Below are 25,803 nucleotides of genomic sequence, written 5' to 3' on the forward strand. Positions count from 1 at the left end.
GCCCAAGCTTTACTCACCCTCAAACCATCCTAGGTGTTTATGAATTGACTTTCTTCTTTCTGATGAACAAAATCTGAGAAATAATAATAAATATCCTGATGCATCCGAGCTTTATAATGGCAGTAAGCGATACCAAATGAGTATGAGCTAAAGAAAGTGTCTACATCCACATCCATCCATCATAAACGTACTCCACATGGCTCCGGGGGGTTAATAAAGACCTTCTGAAGCAAAGTGATGCATTTGTGTAAAAAAAAAATCCATATTTAACAAGTGATGAAGTAAAATATCTAGATTCCGCCAGACCACCTTCCGTATTCAAATTATGGAAAAAAACGGAACTGGCGTCGCATCAGTTAAGTTTTTCTTTCCGTAAGTTGAATAGGAAAGGCGTAGGACGTAGCGTAAGCTTTTTGAACTGCGAGAGTTTTACACTTTCTTCGTAAGTTGAATACGGAAAGCGGTGTGGCGGAAGGCAGATATTTAATTTCATAACTTGTTAAATATGGATTTTTTTTTTTTTTTTTTTTTTTTTTTTACACAAACGCATCAATTCACTTCAGAAGGCATTTATTAACCCCCCTGGAGCCGTGTGGAATATGCATGGGCGTAGAATACTTTTAATAAAACGTAAATTCGTCCCCCACACATTTTTTTGGGCAAGTGTGTTCACATAGAGGCCAATGTGAATAAATCTTGATTTAAATTCAGAGAGACAAGATAGTCTATGCATGCCTTGTAATTTTATTCTGAACTAAAACAAGGCGATCTAAACATTATGTGGTGCTCACTCTCGTGTTATAGATGTTTCATTCATACTGGAAGCCGGAGGGCGCTCTCTCGCAGAATGTCCAAAACGGTTTCGTAGAAATAATTCAGCTATTCGCTCTAGCAGCAGTTGAATAAAATGCGGAAACGCACTGACTGATGAAACGTGAAGACATTAACACACACGATTGCGACAAGATATGTATTATGTGTGTTTTTCAAGCTATCTCAAGGTATTTATTGACAATAAACTATATGAATAATGCAGTGCTAGTTGACAGCCTTTTTAATGTTTTTGAAAGAAGTCTCTTATTGCATTTATTTAATCAAAAATACAGTAAAAACAGTAATATTGCGAAATATTATTACAAATTAAAATAGCTGTTTTCTATGTGAATATACTTTAAAATGTATTTAGCTGAATTTTCAGCATCATTACTCCAGTCTTCAGTGTCACATGATCCTTCAGAAATCATTCTAATATGCTGATTTGCTGCTCAAGAAACATTTCTGATTATTATCAATGTTGAAAACAGTTGCTTAAATTTGTTGTGGAAACCATGATACATTTAATGTTTCTGGATTCTTTGATGAATAGAAAGTTCAATTAACAGCATTTATTTCCACTGTCACTTTTGATAAATTTAATGCATCCTTGATGAATAAAAGTATTAATTTCTCTCTTTTTGTAATCTTACCACAAATGTTTGAATGGTATCATGGTTTCCACAAAAATATAAAGCAGCACAACTGTTTTCAACATTGATAATAATAAGAAATGTTTCTTGAGCAGCAAATAAGCATATTAAAATGATTTCTAATGATGCTGAAAATTAAGCTTTGACCACATATATTGTACATTTTACAATACATTCACATAGAAAACAGCTATTTTAAATTGTAATACTATTTTACAATATTACAGTTTTTACTGAATTTTTTTGATTAAATAAATCCAGCATAAGAGACATATTTCAATTGTACAATTACAATTGTAATGTTTCCAAATTTTTGATAGGTGCTGTATTTTCTGCTTTATTCTGTGATCTTTTTTTACATTGTATAAAATCCATGAGGACTTAATACACAAGTGTTTGTAGTACATAAACCAATCATAAAATTGTCATAAAATATAGGGAAAAAATATTAGATATTAGTTATTGTTCAGCAGTGTATTTGATTTCTTATTAAAAGCAAGAGATGAGATATATAAAAAAAAAAAATGAAATCTATCAATTAGACAAAGGTCAAATAAAAAGTGGTATTACACCCAATATTTCTGTCCCCCTCACTTCTGAAATGATGGCTACGCCCCTGGGAATATGTTATGATGGATGTGGATGGAGACACTTCGTTCAGCTCATACTCGTTTAGTAACGCTTTCTGCCATTATAAAGCTTGGATGCGTCAGGATATTTATTAATATAACTCCGATTGTGTTCATCAGAAAGAAGAAAGTCATATACACATAGGATGGCTTGAGGGTGAGTAAATCTTGGGCTAATTTTCATTTGAAAGTGAACTAATTCTTTAAGTCATTTTAAATGCAACATAAAAAAGTGAATTTCAGGCGTCACAACATCATAATATGCAGTATGAAAATGGATATTAATTTTGAGATCTACTAAAGATTACATTTAATAGTGTTATTAAATTAGTGTTTTTAAAGATAAGTAAGCGTTAGGTGACAGAAAAGGTAATCTAATAAGCCAAAAAAAAAAAAGTAAATAGGCATGTAATTAAATATCCAATATCTACCGACGTGGATAAATGATTTTTTTTTAAACGCACACACACACACACGGTGTATAGTGAATTCCAACTTAAATATTTTCTGGACAAATGTGTTGATTTACAGTATCAGATTTGAGACTACTAGCTTTGAGCAAGTTGTGTGCTAAAGAGCAAGTCTCAAAGCCCCCAAAGACATGACTGTTCTTTTGCTTTGCCCTCACTTGTCCTTCAAGATTGTAGTCACTAAAGCAGACTGAGCAGATGAAACAATTACACCTGCTCATCCACACATGAAAACTTTTTTAGCATAGTGGACAGCTCAGTGTCCATCTTTTCATCCCACGTGTGCCTAATATCAAATGTCATTTGTAGAATCTTCTAGATTCTGGGTATAGTTCATATTTTGTTAGATTTTCTGGTGTTTATGAAGGCAGAATGACTCATTTTCACTCCTGACATACTAATATACTAAACAGCAGCCCTGAAAGGAGGGGTGATGTTGATTTGCTGTAAGATTTATATCCTCCAAGTTGTTAAGGCTATTCAGATAGCGTAAAGGCACACTCTGGATTCCTGTCATTCAGTCACTGGGGTGTACAATGACATTTATTTTTTTTCATTTTGGTGCCAGTTTGCCCGATTCTCTGGGATGAAAAGGTCTCAGCCTCAGACGTCACGCCCACTGACTGTTGGCTGAATGTCTGATGCATAAGGCACACAAAATGGGGAACACTTCAGGAGTTTCAAAGTCTCCATCTGATTGGTTGAATTCTACAGGATTTCCAGGAGATGTGTGTGTCTCATTCTTTAAAGGGTTAGTTTACCCAAAAATGAAAATTCTGTCATTAATTACTCATCCTCATGTTGTTCCAAACCCGTAAGACTTTCGTTCATCTTCAGAACACAAATGAAGATGTTTTTGATGAAATCTCAGAGCTTTCTGTCTCTATAGATAGCTATGTGACTACCACTTTGATGCTTCAAAAAGTTCATAAAGAGATCGTAAAACTAATCCATATGAGTTTAGTGGTTTAGTACAAATTTTCTGAAGAGACATGATCACTTCATATGTTGAACAGATTGAATTTAGGCTTTTATTCACATATAAACATTCATCAACTCACACATCAGTTGTAGTAAACAGAAGCTCAAGCATGTTGTGCTGGACGTGTGCGGGAATAAACGAGGTTCATTCTCGTGTGTTAAGCAGCACTTTTGAGCTTCTGGAACAGGGTTTGTTCTCTGCACCAAGCAGGTTTGGTTGAGCTTCTGTTTATGTTCGCTGATCAATGTTTATATGTGAATTAAAGCCTAAATGCAATCTGTTCATCATATAAAGCGATTGAGTCTCTTCAGAAAATTTGTACTAAACCACTAAACTCATATGGATTAGTTTTACGATCTCTTTATGAACTTTTTGAAGCGTCAAAGTGGTAGTCACATAGCTATCTATAGAGACAGAAAGCTCTCAGATTTCATCAAAAAATATCTTCATTTGTGTTCCAAAGATGAACAAAAGTCTTATGGGTTTGGAACGACATGAGGGTGAGTAATTAATGACAATTTTATTTTTGGTTGAACTAACACTTTAACGGTCCACCTGGAAAAAAACTGTTGTGACACCAAAGACCCTTATGGAAGAAGAAAGCCGTTGTATTTACAACTGTGATATTGAGTGCTTATCAGGATTAACTAAACGCTGGATTTTCTAAAGTACGTGAAGTTCGCGGCTCCATTGTTGCTGTAAACTTGCACAGCATTCTTGAATGAATAACTTAATAGATGCACGCCAGTCTGTTATCGTAGGGACATCTACTTCTCATTTTCACGCCCCTAAACCTGACGTGGAACAAAACAAATTGTGATTGGTTGCTTTACATGTCAGTCAGACGTCCTCTTGTGCATTACTTGGCCCGTGAAAGCTGTGATTGGATTCAGATGCTCTGTCATCAGTCTGAAGGTCTTGCTCACTGATCTATATAGATCAGTGGTCTTGCTACGCAAGACTAGGTTGTTTATAATGTGCAGAGAGCATCGTGATTGTGATGCATACATTATATTGTCTACTATTACCATAAATACTAACTCATTCTACACTGAAAACAAAGTGGATAGTGTTAGGCACTTGTCAATGAATAATACTAAGCTGTGTATTGCCTATTTTTCCATAGGCTGCTCCAGTGCATATGTTGGTTATGTTTTGTTTTAATTCTTTCTGAGGGTAATGCAGAAGAGGGAAAAGCCTTGCCAAAAGAGTTGCCAATTTGTGTTTGACTTTTTTCTGTGCAAGCATGATTTGGTTTTATCATACTGCAAATCATCCGCTGTCGAATGATCCTCTGTCTCAGATAGGACGTCCAGGAGCTTTCAGTCTCCAGTTTAGCTATTGCTGAACAATCTAATCAACGGAAAACAAGCGTATTGTGTAATGCCAGGAGCCAGCAGAGCATTACAAGCAAATAATTTCACATTAAATTGGATAATTATGGAGATTAATTAGAGAGAAATGAATTTCCTAGGGTGGTTTCTATAGTGGTCTGAGAAGCTCAGCTCAGAAAGAAAGAGAGAGAGAGTACTAAATAAGTCCATACCTTTTTATGTCTCGTTTTTGAAGTTGTGCGTCAGTCACTGTGTTTGTTGTTTGTGTGTTCATGTGTTTATGTGTGTTTGTGTTTGTGCATCTGTGTGCTTTAGTCAGAATGCTGCAAGCCAAATAAAGAGAATGAGAGCAACCACGAGAGGAAAAGAGAGAGAGAGAGAAATTGGGTCAGCGATCTAAATACCAAGTACGATGTCAACGGCAAATTATACACTTCACTGAGGTCTCTCGCTCTCTCTGCCCATTTGCTTTTACAGTTTTCCTTCATCTGAATCTTTTTCAATGTCTCTTTCACTGCTTCTCTGAATACAACATGCTTCCTAATTTAATTTTTCATCTCAGTTTTGTTTTTGTTTGAGGCGTGCTCTATTTAAACTTGAACAGCCCCTCCCCCACCAATGCCTTTAGCTTAATTCTCTCTTGATTTCTCAAACACGCACATAAACCTGCTCAAACCAACATACACTTTCAGTAAACTGAATATATAATATAATATAATATAATTAAAGAAAATAATGGAATATATAAACAAAATTAATTTTTTTGTTTATTTGTTAATAAAGTTAAATTTGATTGTATAATAAAATATAATTTATAATATAATAGTTTTCTGGTATGGCCAATAGTGAGTGTGTGTGTGTGTGTGTCTGTGCGTGTGTGTGTGTGTCTGTGCGTGTGTGTGTGTGTGTGCGTGTGTGTGTGTGTGTGTATAGATAGATAGAATAATAGATAAGCAAGGACACATTAAAGGGGACTTATAATGCCCCTTTTACAAGATGTAATAAAAGTCTCTGGTGTCCCCAGAATGTGTCTGTGAAGTTTCAGCTCAAAATACCCCACAGATCATTTATTATAGCTTGTCAAATCTGCATTATTTGGGTGTGAGCAAAAACACAGCGTTTTTGTGTGTCCCTTTAAATGCAAATGCGCTGCCGCTTTCCAGAAGAGGGCGGAGCTTTAACAGCTCGCTCTTCAGTTGCTCAACAACAACAAAGCTGGAGAATCTCACGCAGCAAAAATGATGATTGTCAGTAACGGTGTTCAGCCTTACATTGTTCAAACCGGAGTCGGACACTGATGGAGAGATTCAGGAACAAGTTACAACTTTTAGAATGAAACTGGACATTTCTGAATGGTTAGTGGATAAATGTATGTAGTTGCTGTGGAGTTGATTCAACTCATCGACTAGCATGTGCCGTCCTGTTAATCTTTTGTGCAAATCCGGCATTGAATTTACCCTCATTTGTGAAGCAGACCGGTGTAAAATGACAGCATGGCAACAACACTTTACAACAACAAATCTTCCTCTTCTCTAAAGCAGCCCAACATGGACTCGCCCCTTTGTTGCGTGTTCTTGGGGGCAGGGTTTATGTAAATTTTGGGGTTAATGATGTCACCAACCTGGGAAGAAGCTTGTTGTAGTCCCTACCAGCCGTTTGTTGTAGTCCTTAAACAGAGAATTCTTTAAAAGAAAATATCTCCCTTTGCATTGAACTTTGAGTGTCGTAACTTTGCAGATGTTGTTTATGCTCAAACAGCAACATTACACACTAACTAAAGTTAAAGAAGTGAAATCATAATCAACCACCCCTTTAAATTGATAAAAAGTAACCGTAAAGATGTTTATAATGTTACAAAAGATTTCTAACATATATCATGTTTTAAAATATTAAGCAGCATAACTGTTTTCAACACTGATAATAATGAAAACATGTTAAGACATTAAGACATTACTTGGGCACCAAATAAATTTCATTTTAAAAATATGAAAATAGTTTTGTTGTAATAATATTTCACTGTATTTTTGATCAAATATATATATTCAAATAAAGATTGTGATGAAATTTGATAGAAGACTTAGAAGCCTGATAGAATAATCAGCATACTTACTGAGTTGGCTGGCAACATCCCAGCCAGGCCACCCACTTTGTCATGTGATGGAGAAGGATAACATAGTGTAAACAACATAATGATTAAATATTTCAAACATTTACTGACAACACAGTGATTAACCCCTTCATTCTGCACAACGGATACAGCGGCTTTTCCTCAAGAGGTCACAGTCGGTTTATCATTGTTCGTGAAAGGACACATCTCTGAGATAAAAATGACTATATTAACTAATTAAATTAATTAACTAAGTTGAACTAACAATGAGCTATATATTTTCACAGCATTTATTAACATTTGTTGATGTTAGTTAATAAAAATGTACATGCCAGTTCACAGTGCATTAAAGTATTAGTTCACCCAAAAATGAAAATAATGTCATTTATTACTCATCCTCATGTCGTTCTACACCTGTAAGACCTTTGTTCATCTTTGGACCACAAATTAAGATATTGTTGATGAAATCCGATGGCTCAATGAAGCCTCTATTGAAGCCTCTATTGAGAGCTTTATGGACCTTGAAACTCTCAAGGTCCATAAAGGTACTAAAAACATATTTGAAAGAGTTCATGTGAGTTCAGTGGTTCTATCTTAATATTATAAAGCAATAAGAATACTTTTTGTGCGCCAAAAAAACATAATAACAACTTTTCAACAATATCTATATGGGCTGATTTCAAAACACTGCTTCAGAGCTTTACGAATCGAATCAGTGAATCGGAGCACCAAAGTCACGTGATTTCAGCATTTTAGCCGTTTGATAGGAGATCTGAATCACTAATTCTAAACAAAAGATTCATAAAGCTCAGAAGCTTCATGAAGCAGTGTTTTGAAATTGGCCCATATAGATATTGTTGAAAATTCATTATTTTTATTTTTTTCGGCACACAAAAATATTGTTATCGCTTTATAATATTAAGATAGAACCACTGAACTCACATGAACTCTTTCAAATATGTTTTTAGTACCTTTATGGACCTTGAGAGTTTCAGTGGCTTTGCTCTTAATAGAGGCCTCACTGAGCCATCTGATTTCATCAACAATATCTTGATTTGTGTTCCGAAGATGAACGAAGGCCTTACGGGTGTGAAACGACATGAGGGTGAGTAATTATTGACAGAATTTTCATTTTTGGGTGAACTAACTCTTTAACAGAGTCTCATCTCACATTCCCTTTAAAAGCCAGTTGCGCTCTCGCCATGGTGGATTCGCTATTTACATGGTGGAATTTGTAAGTGGAAAAACTGAATGCTTCTCTAGTGAGGAAACAGATCTGCTCCTGCACGAGGTTAAAGCGCACGAGCAGACCATCTACTGGACACGCCAGATTCCACCAAAGCATTTTTATCTTTATGCACACAAGAATAATCTTTTACATTGTAATCCTTTTATTTTTAATATTTGGCATGTTTGTGTGCTGCTGCGCGTCCCTGTGTGTGTAATAAGCAGAATGTACGCGTGTTGTGCACCCACCTATAGGCGCATATTACTAACACACTCTTTAAATAACAAAACAAATATTGCGCCATTGACTTTAGACCAGGTTTCAGTTGGTCAATGGTGCAGTCTATTTCAGTTGCGCCCATTTGTGTACCCATCTTAATATTATAATAGGGCCTAATGTGTTGTTCATTGTTGACTAATGTAGTGTATTGTTAACAAATGAAACCTTGTTGTAAAGTGTTATCAATTATATTTACTCCAATGCCAGCCGTGCATGTCATAAAAACACTTTTTGTGTCTTCTGCAGATCAACAACTTCTGTTTCAAATCGATGCCATCTCATTAATTAATAAGAAATCTGGGCCAGTTAATAATGGCCATAGATGTGTTAAATTATTTTTATGAGGAAACTAGATGCCTTGTGGCTAAATAGTGGCCGCTAGAGACGAAAATGAGAACCTGTGATTGGCTGATGAGTGGGTGAATGGGGAGTGTGAATAGAAGAGAGAGAATGTTGAGAAGGTGTAGGAGATTGTCTGAGGAGTGAAGAAGATTTGTAGCTAAAACCTGTCTTTTGTCACAGCTATAGGAGAACACATTGGATAATATAATCCAACCTCATGAAAGATGGACAATGCTCTCTTTCTTTTCTCTTACTACGCCCATCTTTCATTCGCCCTTTCTCACTTCTCACACTAGTGTTTAGGAGCGAATATCAAATCTGACAGACAAGTGAGAACATAAAAATCCTTTTAGCTTTCTGAAAACTGAAATCTCTTTCTTGCTCTCTCTCTTTCTGTCATTGAAGTACTTAAACTGTGTTATACGTGCCTGACCTGTCTATTCACATGGGGACTTGTTAGGACTTCAAGGCTGACAAGGATGAAATGGCAACTCTTAGCTCAACCGTAATTATGATAAAGCTTTAAAATGTCACAGGTTTTCCATGACAAAGCACTTCACCAAATCACAGCATTACTGTCACAAGTGTCATAATATGAGCTCTTCTGTGATTAAGTGAATGTATTGTTTGATAAGCCTTATGCAATTGGACATTTCATTGTGGATTATGCAAGCATATTGATTCCCTGATGTACCTCATATTGTGTTTGTTGTGGTTTGTTCTGTGGCCACACAATTGAAAGGATAGAGGTCATTGCTGAGCTTCAAGCTGGGTCACAATCAATCTCCAATGAAATGTTGACACGTTTCACAGCTGCTGAGCATACAATAATATCCACTTGCAACAGCAGTGTCCATTGAAGCAGTGTTTCACGCAAAGGACTCAAATTAACAACCGATCAGAGGTCACATGGTTGCGGCATTAGTTTTGGGTGGCAAGTGGTTTAAACAGCTTCAAATCTGTCTTTTTCATGCAGCATGTTACGAAACTAGAAGCGATTTCTCATTAAATGACATCCTGTCAGAATAACAACAATCAGGCTGAGCGATTTCCCTCTAACAATGTTTTTGCTCTTTGTTTTCTTGGTAATTATACATCCGACTAAATAAATCAAGTGCCTGTGAGAACAATAAACCTTGCTTATTAAATTTGCACCCACTAATTGAGTGTGTTTGAAACAAATTGATTTTCCAATTCTCTTTGCAACAGTTTACGTTTCATTTGCCAGTCAATGCATCCAGTTGGATCATTATATTCCCCTTCTGTACTCGGCATCCAGTTCCTGGTGTAATTGACAGAATTCCAAAGCAGGAATCAGGCACTTTCCAAACAGCTTGAGTACATCTTGTGCTGTAATTGTAATGCTTTTCTTTCTTTTCAACAGCCTGCTCAGTCGGGTCCTATAAAGCAGTGGCCGGCTCAGTTTCGTGCACAGAGTGCCCTTCTAACAGCAGAACCAGTTCAGAAGGGTCTAAACTTTGCGAGTGTCGGAGTGGCTACTACCGCGCACCCACCGATGCCAACACCACCGCCTGCACAAGTAAGAGAACAACCAGCTATGCAAGAAGATAAGACAATGAACAATACAATGAATAGAAAATCCTCATTTATGGGTCAATGATGTGACGAGTCTTTTTTTTGTCCAAAGGCCTTAATAATAATAAAAAACAAAGATATGACATCCAAAGTATGTAGGGTAGTACAACTAGATCTCTTTTATTGAATCCAAAAGGTTTTAATTATATTTTGCTACATATAAAGGTATTTTAAAGATTTTGAAGTGTCAAAAGGTCATTTCCTAATTAGCTATCTAGCTAGATATCAGTCTGTTAGCATTGTTTGAAAATATTGTCATTTGGTATAACCAAAAGTGTCATTCGGTTAAATAATTTTGGTTAAACTGAATGACTTTTTTTGGTGACAAATTTTGTCCATCTTGTAAAAAATGACAAAAGCAGCATTAATTGATTATAAAAACCACATAATCTCATTGTTAACACTTAATAAAACTTCAAAATGAATTATATCTCCATTTTTTTTTTTTTTTTTTTTTTTTTTTTTAACTTTTAAAAACCTTATTTGTCAATGAACCTTATACACTGTCAAGAAAAATATGTAAAACGGGCAGTACCCTTTGTACCTTATCAACCCCTAAAAGGTGCATATTAGTACCTTAAGGTGCCTTTTCACTGCGTGGTATGACTCAGCTCGGCTCGGCATGACTCGGCTCGCTTTATTTTGGCTTGGTTTACTTTTCCACTGCAGTTTAGTACCGCTTCAAAGTGGGTGGGATTATAGACTGATCGTTATAGTTGTGCCGCCACCTCGTCTACTGACCACAATACAGCCATTTCCTTTTTCAAGTTTTCCTTTTTCAACTGTGCGACGGTCGTTTAAAGCAAGTCGTTTAAAAAAAGCAAACAAATGATAATGCGATTCTCTTTGACAATCAGTGATCAGCAGTGTTTACACGTCACATTTTAGTATCGGTACGGCTCACTAGGAATCTCAACCGAGGTGGTACTAAAAAAAGTACTAGGTACTGTACACAGTGGAAAACCCCCCAAAAGTGAGCCGTACCAAGATGTACCATGCAGTGGGAAAGCACCATTAGAGTACCAATATGTACCCTTAAAGAACTACTATGAACCTATTAGGGGTAAACAAGGTTTAAAGATGTCTCTTTCAGGGTACTCCCACAGTGGCAAGCTGTTGCACCCCTAAAGATACAATTTTTGCAGATTTTTTATCTGGGAGTGCAGGTCAATGACATGACACTAATATTTTATCGGGATCTATTCATTTATTCAAAAGTACAATAAAAATACATAAATTATAAAATGTCTGGGTAAAATAGCTGTCCTGATATCATAATGAAGCAAAAAAATTACATTTTTGAAAAGAAACATTATTTCTTGGGAAAAAAAAAAAATTTCAGCAAAACTGACTCACTGCTTATCAATTTTGGAAAAAGATTTGACTGCCAAACCAAGTCATTTGGTGCAACCAACATGCAGAAACATTCAGAAAAATAAATAAACAAAATTTATATCACAGAGAGGACACCCACAGATCCTTGTGACTGATTTTTTTTTTTTTTTTAATTAGACATTTTTATAAGGCACGGTTAGTTGTACAATGTCATGTGGTGTGACTCACCAAGAACTTGAGATTTATTAATTGATAATTCATTTAAAAACTTTGTTGAAGATAATGATTAACATCTGTACACTGATCTATTTAAGGTCTATGCAAAATTTGTTATTACATTTTACTTGATGGATACAAAAATAATTTTGTTGAAAATGGTATAAAAGTTTTTCAAAACTATATGAAACCAACATGAATACAAACTACATTTTTAAAAATATTTTAAAAGATTTCCTTTTCTTTATTGTGGGCACTCATTTGTCAACAGCCCAAATTCCTCAAGTTTAAATTCTGTTCTGGTTTATAGAAGGTAATCATTAGGTTCAGCAGCTGGTGAACACTAACAGTGTTTGTGAATAACTGCAGGTTTTCTTTCTCAGGCCCCCCATCAGCGCCGGTGTCTCTATCATGGGAGTATGAGAGTTCAGAGGGTGGGGTGTCTTTGCGCTGGAGACCTCCCACGGACATGGGCGGTCGGAGGGAAGTGTGGTATGGGGTGGTGTGCCGAATCTGCCCGTCTGCTACTAGCACACCACCCAGCATGTGCTCCTGGTGTGGAGAGACCGTCTCTTTTTCCCCTTCTCAAACTGGCTTAAAGCAGACAAGAGTCACCCTCAAAAACTTGCTCACTAGGGTCACCTACCTCATACAGGTACTTACGTACAGCACTTTGTTATAGGCCAGGGGTGGCGAACGTCGGTCCTGGAGAGCCACATTACTGCAGAGTTTTGCTTCAACCCTAATCAAAGACCTGAACAAGCTAATCAAGGTCTGAAGGGTTACCAGGAAGCTACAGGCAGGTGAGTTTTTTTTCAAGGTTGGAGCTAAACTCTGCAGAACTGTGACTCTCCAGGACCGGGTTCGCCACCCCTGATATAGACCCAGTACAGCATAGTACAGACGAGCAGGAATACAATTTTGGAATGTTTTCTGGATTGACTTGCGCCATCACAAACTCAAAAATTGGATTTCATAGTGAACATCATACTTACATACTGATTAAATGAGTGCCTGATATAGGGGAGACCAGAACAAGTTGTCACATGAGAAACCTGTTGTTTGATATTTTAATATTTTATATTTTTGCTGTTTTATGGATCATGTGTGTATTGTCATTGTTTTGTTGCTAATTTCCCCAGCTATTGATCATTGTTTCTGAAATAAATGGTTTTATAACAATAATAGATATTGATATTAGTAAGAAATGTAACTTGAGCAACAAATCAGCATATTAGAATGATTTCTGAAGGATCATGTGACACTGAAGACTGGAGTAATGATGCTGAAAATTCAGCTTAACTATTACAGGAATAAATTACATTTTTAAATATATTAAAATAGAAAACAGCTATTTAAATTGTAATAATATTTCACAATATTACTGTTTTTACTGTATTTTAGATTAAATAAATGCAGCCTTGGTGAGCGTAAGAGACTTTTTTCAAAAACAGTTAATAATTGTATCAACTCCAAACTTTTAAACGGCAGTACATGTTCCTATACAGAAATTGACCTAGAAAAATAAAACCTCCCCTGAGAAATATTTACTGGAATAAAAAGTGTGATGACTAGCCTTGGTCTCCCCTATACTGCTACACAATGCTCATTATCATGTCTTAATGCAGCTTATGTGCATGTAAGAGCATAGCTACAAAATGAGCTGTGTATGATTTTACAGGTTCAAGCAATAAATGAAGTGTCAGCGCTGAGCCCTTTTCCACCTCAGTTTGCCAGCATTAACTTCACCACCAGTCAATCAGGTACGAAGAGCATGTAAGCTGGGTTGTTTATGAGTGTGTACCAAACTGTTTGCACAGTGTATCTATGTCTTAATGCATCTGTCTCCTGCCATCGCTGTGTCTAGACGTCCTCCACCCCTCTCTTTCTCTTCCTCTCCCCATGGTCAGCTCTTCCATCCAACACTATCACAATATTTCATCTTCTGCTATCTGGACCCAGGTGGCTTTGGGTCACGATATGCTGTCATCTCATATAATGGTCAGGAAAGCAGCTAGAGACGGAAAGAGATGAAAAATGGAGGGAGGATAATCAATGTGGCAGCCCACAGAAACTTTGGAAACAAATGGTGCAATTCAGATGTCCCTCTCTCGCTGTCTCTCTTTTCGTTTTCTATCTTTAGTAGTAATTCAAGCTCAGATGGATTCTGCAGACCTGTGTATAATGAGTTTATATAACTACCATTATTTAAGCTTTGGGTGCTGCTGATCGAACGGGATTGAGTCACCTATACATGCGCTTCCACATGACTGATTAACAGACAGAGACATTGGTTGAGACGAAGGGGGTCGGGGGCTGGGAAGAGGGCAGGAATGGAGAATGGTTAACTCATGACCTCATTAACACGGATGAGGCTTCAGCAATGTCTAACTAACCATCAAACACGCACCAAAGCATGAAGTAAATGGCTTATTTGGACCTACATGTGAATCCACGTGTGTATTATCGCTCTATAATGCTCTTTATAATGAGGAAGGCATTGAATATCTAAAGCATTCAGAGCAGTAGAAAAGTAGGCTGGCTATTATGAAGTGATGAGCCGCCATGTGGTCACTCTTATAATTACATGTTTGTGTCTCAGTGCCTTCTGAGGTTCCCATGCTGCACCAGTTGAGCAGATTTCAAGACTCTATCACACTGTCCTGGCCTCAGCCTGACCGGCCCAATGGTGATATCCTGGAATACCAGCTCCGATACTACGACAAGGTCATTACTGTTATTAAATGAATAGAGCACCCAAAAAAAAAAACATTGAAAACTTTTTTTATTCAATAGAATTGACCATATGCACAATTACTTCCTGGTTTTTGTTAAGCCATCTTGAGCATTTCCTGTTGGCTATCATTATGTACTCGCTGTAAATTGACACAAAACCATCAATGGATGATTTTTTAATGTTGTATTTATATTTTAATGCAATTATTTTATTGCCTAATTTGCCAATAAAACAGTTTTATTGATTGCAATAAAGACAAAGGTAATGGGAACGTTTGAATAAGAAACGCGGTGTCTGTAATTAGAAACGCACATGCAGCATTTCTCCAGCACTTCAAATGTTATTTTTAATGTGAAAACATTATTTGCTCATCCTTCTGAGATTGTCCCCATTTGTAAAACCAAACATTTTAAGATGTAGGAAATCCAACATTTGATAGAAAACACTTTTATTTAAAAATAAAAAAGACATTAATTACCGCGATATCCAGCAGATGGCAGCAGAGGAGCATTTATTGGCTCATATTAAACATTTCCTGTAATAGTTTTTCACTCAGTTTCGCTTTTGAATAAATATTAAACATTATAAAATCATTAGGTTTAAGAATACATTTTGTCAAAGTGAAGTATGAAGTACTCGCAAAATCTCATGAAAAACAATAACTTTTCTTGTGAATGAATTACACAGAAAGCGAGCACCGCGCTTTCCCTTTGTAATCACAGCAGCTGTCAGTCAGTGCAGCGCGAGCTCACTGATTTCGGCACACTTGTGAAAACTCACATTTTATTCAGTGAAACTAACTAAAGTGAGCAATAAATCTTTAATTTACAGTGTGTTGTTGCTTTTTTTTCTCACGAAAGTGTGAAAACTCCTTAGCTGAGGAGGAACACTGAGGGACGCATCTTTTTTATGTCGTCTTACGTTTGAATAACTAAATTAACACTAGGCCTATTTAAGTGACTATATTCTGATTATAAACTAAGTATTACACTATTGATGCAGTTAAAGTTACCTCAGGACATTGAAGATACTGAAAACACCAACAAGTGACATTTCACCGGAAGTTTTCCAGCTGTCTTATATTATTGCGGAAGTTCTTAAAGGGATAGTTCACCCAAAAATTAAAATTATCCATTGATTTACTCACCCTCAAGCCATCCTAGGTGTATATGACTATCTTCTTTTAGACTCCTATCCTTAGTCCTCCAAGGTTTATAATGGTTCTGAATGGGGGGCCACATTTTGAAGTAAAAAATAATGCATTCATCTATAAAAAAAAGTAATCCATATGACTCCAATGGGTTAATAAAGGCGGCCCCCCTTTCACAACCATTATAAACCTTGGAGGACTAAGGATATATTTAAATATATCTCTGATTGTGTTACTTTAAAAGAAGATAGTCATATACACTTAGGATGGCTTGAGGGTGAGTAAATCATGGGATAATTTTCATTTTTGGGTGAACTATCCCTTTAAGAACTTTCCGTGCATTTGGTCAATTGCATGGAAAAATGCGACCAGTACATTCCTTTTGTGTTTTACAGGTTTGAAATGACCGTAGATGTTGTTGTTAACTAAAATTAACACTATTAAGTTTTTGTTGATTGAATTAAAGCTGAAATTTAAAAAAAAAATGATTTATATTAGATGAAAAACTTACACTTATAACATTTAACTTAGCCTTGGCAACTAACTAAAACAAGTTCAAGTAGTAAAATTACTAAAACTGAAATAAAAATAAATTAAAGCTAAATAGAAAAATAAAAATGACAAAAAAGCACATAATACTGAAATAAAACTGTAAACGACACGATGGTGAGTAAATGATGACATTTTCATTTTTTTGGTGAACTATCCCTTTACATCAATATAAAACATTGTGTATGATGTGTAAATAAATCTTTTAGCTCTATTTTTTTTGTTCATTTCTAATCCCTCCACGCGACAAGTGTTGCTGTTTTTTTTAAAAAATATTGATGTGTAAATATGTGTTAATAACTTTACTAACTGCAAATAGATGGCCCTTATTCTCACAGAGATGGCTGTTTCTCTATCTGGCAGGGGTCTGATGAGGACAGTGCTGTGAGCGTCTTCAGTGAAACAAACACAGTGACAGTTGGAGGTCTGATTCCAGGCTCCATCTATGCCTTCCAGATCCGTGCTCGAAACGAGAGAGGCTACGGGCCCTACAGCCACACTATTTACTTCAGCACTCTAGCAATGGGTAGGCCAAAAATATGTTATGTCACACATAATTTATCATTCTAGCCAGCATATATGCAAGCATACTCATATGCTATTAACTTTGCAGTCTCAGTAACAATGGTGTCTTCTAGTTGTATATTTAGTAAAATTGCACCTTAGAGGATAATTACTGATTATGCTCCTCAGAGTTCATTTCTTTTCATTTTTCAGTCTGAGTATAATAATTACAGTATAATAAGAGATGCCATTTTTCCTTACTAATGCTTCAGTACGAAATGCTTCTTGTTCAGTAAGCATATGACCTATGCTTAGGTAAATATATACACTAACTTTTACACGAAATACATAAAAAAATTTTAATTAATACTTTTATTCATCAAGGACATATTAAATTGATTAAAAGTGACTGCATGTTGTTACAAAAGATTTCTATTTCACATAAATGGAGTTCTTTTGAACTCTATTCATGAAAGAATCCTGAAACAAATCAGTTTCCACAAAAATATTTTCAGTGTTGATAATAAGAAATGTTACTTTAAAACTCTTACCCACCCCACACTTTTGAACAGTTTTGTGTGTGAATATATATATTTTTTTTTTATAAAATTATATTAAGTTATTAATTTTGTTTAAACTAATTTGATATTTGATTTTCACTTTGTAGAGGAACAGTCAAAGCAGATTCAAAATCGCCTGCCCCTTATGATCGGATCAGTAATGGGCGGAGCAGCATTTCTATTGGTTGTGATAGCCATCATCATTGTGTTTGTGTTTCGAAGGTATGTGCGTCAAAACCCTTAACCTCAGCTATTGTGTAATATAATATATAACCTAAAAAAGGACTGTTTATTGTATATAAAATTACCTAACAGTTATTGTGTCTTAGTTATTCCATCTTTTTCCACTAGTAAAAGGAGAGAGAGCCCCTATAGTGACAGACTTCAGAGATACATGAGCAACAGAGGTGAGAGCTTTATGTCTTTGTGTGAACTACATTTGTGTTTCTGTTCTCCAACAGTCACTACATATATATGAATGAAGAGGAACAAACACATTTTCACTTCATCGTCTAAAGTGGACTGTATTCAGATTACTTTGTAATTATTGCTATTATGTAATAATTGTGGTTTGTAAGAATTTCTGTATTTTGACAACGGATGATAAATGTGCTGTGTCAGTAGTTTTATGTTTGTAGTGCTGACTGTGGTGGACATATTTGTGGTATTTCTTTACTCGGTCTGAAATCTTGAGCGCACACTGGCAGCATGTTTATGACAGAACCAGTCATTAGAACATCTCTGTGGCTGAAACCTGAAACGTAAAGTGGATGTTATTTCATTCAGGTGGGGTGAAATATTATGTGGATCCCTCTACTTACGAAGACCCCAGTGAGGCAGTCAAAGAATTTGCACGAGAAATCGACCCTGCTCACCTTAAGATTGAAGAGGTCATTGGTGCTGGTTAGTACATGTGTGAATGGTACATTTCCAGAGTCATGATAACATTAAAGGTTTAGTTCTCTCCAGAATATAAATTTCCTGATAATTTACTCACCCCCATGTCATCCATGATGTCTTTCTTCAGCTGAACAGAAATTAAGGTTTTTGAGGAAAACATTCCAGGCTTTTTCTCCATATAGTGGACTTCAACGGGGAACAACAGGTTGAAGGTCCAAATTGCAGTTTCAATGTAGCTTTAAAGGGCTTTACGTGATCCCAGACGAGGAATAAGGGTCTTATCTACAATGTGACTATGTAATGCGTGAAGTCGTGGACGAGCATTTGTGGTTAAAAAGTATATACATTTTGATTATTCCTCGGCTGGGATTGTGTAGAGCCCTTTGAAGATGCATTGAAACTGCAATTTCGACCTTCAACCCGTTGGACCTCGGTGAAGTCCACTATATGGAGAAAAATCCTGGAATATTTTCCTCAAAAACCATAATTTCTTTTCAACTGAAGAAAGAAAGACATCTTGGATGACATGGGGGTGAGTAAATTTTAATTCTGGAGTGAACTAATCCTTTAACTTGACATAAAGCGTATAAATCAGATAAAACAGGCATTATGGATTCTGTGGCTTTTTTGTGATATGTTTGAATCTCAGTTTGAAATAGAACAATCTAATGACTCGATTTCTCTTTCTAGCTCAGTTTGGGGAGGTGTCCCGTGGCCGGTACAGGCCACTAGGTCGTAGAGAGGTGTTGGTTGCGGTTAAGACTTTGCGTTGGGGAGTGACAGACCGTGAGAAGAATGTGTTTCTCAGTGAGGCAGGAGTCCTTGGCCAGTTTGACCACCCCAATGTGCTGAAACTAGAAGGTGTGATCACTCGCTCCCCTCCTGAACGTATTATCACAGAGTTTATGGAGAACGGACCCCTGGATGCCTTTCTCAGGGTAAGAAAAAAATGACAAGATAAATTAAATTATACTATATAATAATAATATTCATATAAATTATATACCATTATAATATATTATTTAGAAATGACAAGATGTTTTACTCTTCATACAAAATGATGAAACATTAAATTAAAAATGTTATAAATGTGATATATATTTTTGTAATTATTTGTAATTTTTAAAGGAAAATGAAGATCAGTTCAGCGTGTTGCAGCTCGTTGGCATGGTGAGAGGTGTTGGAGCTGGAATGCGCTATCTTTCAGAGCGGAATTTCGTCCATCGTGACCTTGCTGCGCGGAATGTTCTGGTGAATTCGAACCTGGTTTGTAAGGTGTCTGACTTCGGCCTGTCACGTTTAATGAGGGGTCTGGACCACAACATGCCCACCTACACTGCTTCACTGGTGCGTTATGGGAAGATTCCTGTTAATGTACAATACAAAACACAATTTAAATGTTCAAAAGTGTGGATGTGTTGAAATTCCTTTCATTTTCAATTCCTTCCATTCTTGCTGTGGTGTGTCTTTATTTAGGCCTAGACATCTTTGTTAATTTGCGCTGTCTTTGCGTTTGCTCAAATTATTCTTTCTGTCTTTCAGGGGAGTAAGATCCCTGTGCGGTGGACAGCACCCGAAGCTTTCCAGCATCGTAAATTCAGTTCAGCGAGTGACGTGTGGAGTTTTGGGATACTCATGTGGGAGGTCATGTCATATGGAGAACGTCCGTACTGGGACATGAGCAACCAAGAGGTGAGCATTATATATTTTACAGTCACACTTGCTGTCACAAAGAAATTATATAAACCAAATGTACACTAGAGGGAGCTATCGGACTGTTTGATAAGCAGTTGCATAAACAAACCTCAGTACAGTACCGAGTATGTGTGCAGTTCACTGCTTGTGATTTAGCAGTACTGTGAAAGTGCACAAACATTTGTGAAAGAATGGGTCACTCTCAGGAGCTCAGCAAATTCAAGCGTGGTACCGTGATAGATTGCCACCTGTGCAAAGTCCATTCGTGAAATTTCCTCGCTACTAAATATTTCACAGTCAACTGTTAGTGGTATCATAACAAAGTGGAAGCATTTGGGAACAACAGCAACTCAGCCACGAAGTGGTAGGCCACGTAAAATCACAGAGCTGGGGTCAGCGCATGCTGAGGCGCACAGTGCGCAGAAGTCGCCAACTTTCTGCAGAATCAATAGCTACAGACCTCCAAACTTCGTGTGGCCTTCAGATTAGCTCAAGAACAGTGCGCAGAGAGCTTCATGGAATGGGTTTCCATGGCCGAGCAGCTGCATCCAAGCCTTACATCACCAAGTGCAATGCAAAGCGTCAGATGCAGTGGCGTAAAGCACGCCGCCACTGGACTCTAGAGCGGTGGAGACGTGTTCTCTGGAGTTACAAATCACACTTCTCTGTCTGGCAATCCAATGGACGAGTCTGGATTTAGCAGTTGCCAGGAAAACGATACTTGCCTGACTCAGGGTATCCGCGGGGCATTATAAATGGATTTTGCGAAAATTAAGGCCTTAAATGGCATTGAAAAGCATTAAATTTCATTTCTACAGGCATTAAATTTTTTAGATAGTTTTGAAGAAAAAGAATACCAGTTTATTTTGAATAAAGCCTAAATAATTAATAACTTTGATTTGCTGTCGCAAATGTACATTGGTGTGATACGCACACGGAACCAGTTTGGTAATTGCCTCAGGCCGGTGCAAAATTGCCATAACGCCGGTTTGGACAGCGGCGGGCTGGGACCTGTCGACAGAAGGCTGCATCAGTGTTACCAACTTAGCGACTTTTTAGTACATATAGCCAAAATCACAGCAAATGTCTATCTTATGTGTATGGTGATTTTGTCAGACAACGTCTCGATTAACATGCCAGGGCTCGAACTTTACTTTCTTGACCGGACAAGGACCTGATTAAAACGTAAATACCAAAACGGGAGTATGACTGATTTTATTACATTTAGTGTAAGTGGCGATAGATAGTGGATAATAATAGGCTGTATAATGTAGCGACGATAACAAGGTGTTGAGGCTCGCGCACCATCTCGAGGAGAAATGGAAACATGGGCGAAGCACAAAAAGAATCTCAGTTAAACATACTGCGGTAAAAATTCAAAATGTGGAGTTTTTATAACTTGATACTGGTAAGCAAAATCACAGGACCAAGAATGCTGTTTTCCTAAACTGGCTACCATCACGATTAAAAACGCGACATTGATTTCATACAACAGTTCAATTAACAAGTAGTTAATATTAAGCCACTTACATTTTAGAAGGAACATTGACTGTTTTTATTCTATTTTAGCAGCAAAAATAATTTCAAATAAAGATCACAGCAGAACCAAAGCGCAACACTCACCCTTGTTTTCATTACTGAATGATTCAGCGTTTTGAACGAATCGGTTGGGTCAAAGATATAATGATCCATACATAAACAACTGCCTCATTCTTGAATGAATCAGCCATTTGAATGAACGAATCAATGACCCACTCAATAAGACGGTTACTTGACGCCACCTACTGGTGGTTTAGTTTCATTTTTAAAATATAATTTCCCCTCCAACATTTCATATTTGTATTTTCAAAAAACATTTAAAGCAATCCCATAACATTATTTAATCCAGTTAAATGCAAAATATGCAGATTTACATATGTTAAAGCTGCAATATTCTGAAAGGATATTGCTTCAGAACAAATTTATATTTCTACCACAAAAAATAAATAAATCTATTTTTTTTTCCCGGACAAGCTACTGTTTTACTTGTACAAGTAACCGATTTACTCGTGTCCACATGACAAGGCTTAATGTCGAGCCCTGTGTAATCTTAATGGGTCGCGTTTCAGTCACCATTTCATATTGTCTGACTACCAAAACAGAAAAAATATATATAGAAAATATATATTATAATTATATAATATATATATATATATATATATATATATATATATATATATATATATATAGTTGAAACAATTTTATTGGGAGTTTGGCTGTGATCAAATATATTATGTGAGCAAAAGTGTAGCAGCAGAGAAGCAAACAAATGTAAAGGGCTGACACTTGACAACAATGACATGATGAATTTTCTAATTGCCGTTTGACGTCATCTATCGACATTTAGCGGCATATATATGGCATTAAAAAAATTAAAAATTGGCATTAAAAAGCATTAAATTAGATCTGATGAAACCTGCAGAAACCCTGTGACTGCATTGTGCCAAGTGTAAAGTTTGGTGGAGGGGGGATTATGGTGTGGGGTTGTTTTTCAGGGGTTGGGCTTGGCCCCTTAGTTCCAGTGAACTCTTAATGCTTCAGCATACCAAGACATTTTGGACAATTTCATGCTCCCAACTTTGCGGATGGCCTCTTCCTGTTCCAACATGACTGCGCACCAGTGCACAAAGCAAGGTCCATAAAGACATGGATGAGCGAGTTTGGTGTGGAGGAACTTGACTGGCCTGCACAGAGTCCTGACCTCAACCCGACAGAACACCTTTGGGATGAATTAGATCAGAGACTGCGAGCCAGGCCTTCTCACCAACATCACTGCCTGACCTCACAAATGCGCTTCTAGAAGAATGGTCAAAAATTCCCATATAAACACTCCTAAACCTTGTGAAAAGCCTTCCCAGAAGAGTTGAGGCTGTTGTAGCTGCAAAGGGTGGGCCAACTCCATATTAAACCCTACAGATTAAGAATGGGATGTCATTAAAGTTCATGTGCACGTAAAGGCAGGCGTCCCAAAACTTTTGGGAATGTAGTGTATATACAGTACTGCGCAAAAGTCACCATTAGATGTTGTTTTAGCAATTATATAATGACCATATGTAATTATTTCTCAGTTTCTTTATTAGAATATAAACAGAAAATACAGTCAATTTGTATGCAGTATTAAAAAACTAAAAAAAATATATGAAAAAACAGCTTTTATAGGCTAAAGTGGCAAGCATTTATTGACCTCCCCTTACACTTGAGCAATAGCAGGAACCATCTCTCTTAAACCTAAATGGAATGGAAAAGGACTGGAAGGCCAAGAAAACTTTCAAAATCTGATGAGAAGTTTCTCCAAGTTTCTATTACTGATTTTTGCTTAAAGAAACAATTTTGTTCAGAATTTTTTAAAAAAAAATTTGGACATATTTACCGTTAGTATCATAACAAAGAGACTAAAAATAAATATGGATGGTCATTAAAACATTGCTAAAACAACAAAGCTGGTGACCTAAGACTTTTGCACAATACTGCATATATGGTAACTCAGTTACCAAATTAATCACTGTTACCAAATATTTCCATAACATCTTACTAAATGTTTTTTTCTCATCTTATTTCTCTTTTCTTCTTAGTTCTTGCTTTTTCAGTTCCTTTTTTCTCAAAATAATTGTCCATTTCTATTTTTTTTATTTCTCTGTCTCATACAATGAAACACTTCTCTAAGTATCATGTCTTTTCTAATTACCCTCTCTAGGTGATGAAGGCAGTGGTTGATCAGTACCGTTTACCTGCTCCGAACGGCTGTCCCCCGGCTCTTCACTCTCTAATGCTGCAGTGCTGGCAGGCTGACAGGCAGGACCGGCCGGGCTTTGATTCTCTCCTGTCGTCCCTTGACCGTCTCATTCGCCACCCTGCCTCCCTAAAGGCCGAACACAGCCGGTGAGATGCTCAAAACTACATTTACCTCTTTTTATTATTAGGCAACATTCTGATTCATCTTTTACAATATTCTCCTCTTTCTTAGTCCCAGCCAGCCACTCTTAAGCCCCACACCTACTGACCTCTCATCAGTGACAACAGTTGGTGATTGGTTAACAGCTCTAAAGATGGACCGGTATAAGGATGCATTTGAGAGAGCACAGTACCACAGTTTGGAAAGAGTGAGCATGCTCACAATGGAGTAAGTTAAAACACACAATTTTCACACTAGTTTGTCCACTTATAATGTCCAACATATTACATACATCACAGGAGAGTTACTATTTTTCTTTATTTTTATTTTTTTCCTTTCAGAAAGAAATTAAAATTCCCAGCACAGTGTCCTTCCCACCATATCTCTAATTATTTAATGTGTTTAATAGCATTCTGGGATGGACATTTGAAACACTTTTGGAATCAAATGGCCAACTCCTTTTCTTGCTAATGCTAATGTTGTCACAGCTAGTATTTTATGCATCTTAAATACACCCAATTAAATCATATTTTCACACTTCTTTCATAACTTGATATATACATAATTGGATATTTTATATATATATATATAGTTATGATCACCAAAGCTGCATTTATCAAAATTATTAAAATTTGATTTATTGATTAATAAAAACAGTAATATTGTTAATTATTATTACAATTTATATATTTTAAAATGCTATTTATTTCTGTAATGGCAAAGCTGAATTTTCAGCTTCATTACCCCAGTCTTCAGTGTCACATGATCCTTCAGAAATTATTCTAATATGCTGATTTGGTGCGTTTTTTCTTATTACCAATGTTGAAATCATTTGTTTTGCTTAATATTTTTGTGGAAACCTTGATGCTTTTTTTTTCAGGATTCTTTGATGAATAGAAAGGTCAGAAGAGCAGTATTTATTTGAAAATCCTTTGTAGCATTATAAAAATGTCTTTACTGTCACTTTTGATCAATTTAATGCATCCTTGCTGAATTCATTTCTTTTAAAATGAATACCTTTTTAATGAAATATTGGTTTATTTTATTTTCATTCTTTGTTTAGATTAGGTAATTAGTCTTACATTTTAAAATAAAATAAGAACAATATTATTTTATTCATATTTCAAGATTAAATGTCTGGATCTGGGACAAGGGTTAAACAATAAAATCTATACATAAAAAACTATTTAAAGGGTTAGTTCACCCAAAAATGAAAATTCTGTCTTTAATTACTCACCCTTATGTCGTTCCAAACCCGTAAGACCTTCGTTCATCTTCAGAACACAAAATAAGATATTTTGATGAAATCAGAGAGGTATATGACTCGTCCATAGACAACAATAATCAACACTTTCAAGGTCCAGAAAGGTACTAAAGACATCGTTGACGTGACTACAGTGGTTCAACCTTAATGTTATGAAGCGACGAGAATACTTTTCGTGTGCAAAAACAAAACAAAAATAATGACTTTATTCAACAATCTCTTCTCTTCCCTGTCATTATCCTTATGTAGTTGATGCAGTAAGTACAGTTAAGGCTTCCGTGTTTATGTCCGAATGCCGGCTCAATATTGGCTAAAGCTGCACACTTGAGCAGCACGATGCATAATGAGTCAATAATGCCAATAATGAGTCGGCGTTCTAACGTAGAACCTGGGAGCGCTCGACGTAAACAACTTATGAGAATGACACAGAAGAGAAGATATTGTTGAATAAAGTCATTATTTTTTTGTTTTTGCGCACAAAAAGCATTCTCGTCGCTTCATAAAATTAAGTTTGAACCACTGCAGTCAC

At 36.4% G+C, this 25,803-nt stretch overlaps 2 protein-coding genes across 2 annotated transcripts in view; one reads left to right on the top strand and one right to left on the bottom strand.

The window, feature by feature from the left end:
* il11a (interleukin 11a) overlaps positions 1-21,914 on the bottom strand; it is a 134,364-nt gene extending 112,450 nt beyond the window's left edge. Inside the window, exon 1 of the mRNA XM_051864494.1 lies at positions 21,908-21,914. Within this exon, the coding sequence (XP_051720454.1) occupies positions 21,908-21,914 (7 nt within the window). The remainder of the gene's footprint in view (positions 1-21,907) is intronic.
* The window catches only part of ephb6 (eph receptor B6), a 61,770-nt gene that overhangs the window by 33,061 nt on the left and 2,906 nt on the right, over positions 1-25,803 (top strand). The window contains exons 6-18 of the mRNA XM_051864456.1: positions 10,222-10,377; positions 12,368-12,639; positions 13,666-13,747; positions 14,587-14,711; positions 16,784-16,946; positions 17,592-17,706; positions 17,836-17,891; positions 18,271-18,387; positions 19,075-19,322; positions 19,513-19,731; positions 19,927-20,076; positions 23,813-23,997; positions 24,083-24,238. Of these exons, the coding sequence (XP_051720416.1) occupies positions 10,222-10,377; positions 12,368-12,639; positions 13,666-13,747; positions 14,587-14,711; positions 16,784-16,946; positions 17,592-17,706; positions 17,836-17,891; positions 18,271-18,387; positions 19,075-19,322; positions 19,513-19,731; positions 19,927-20,076; positions 23,813-23,997; positions 24,083-24,238 (2,044 nt within the window). The remainder of the gene's footprint in view (positions 1-10,221; positions 10,378-12,367; positions 12,640-13,665; positions 13,748-14,586; positions 14,712-16,783; positions 16,947-17,591; positions 17,707-17,835; positions 17,892-18,270; positions 18,388-19,074; positions 19,323-19,512; positions 19,732-19,926; positions 20,077-23,812; positions 23,998-24,082; positions 24,239-25,803) is intronic.

Source organism: Ctenopharyngodon idella, chromosome 16 (genome assembly GCF_019924925.1).
Source record: "Ctenopharyngodon idella isolate HZGC_01 chromosome 16, HZGC01, whole genome shotgun sequence".
Classification (NCBI taxonomy): domain Eukaryota; kingdom Metazoa; phylum Chordata; class Actinopteri; order Cypriniformes; family Xenocyprididae; genus Ctenopharyngodon; species Ctenopharyngodon idella.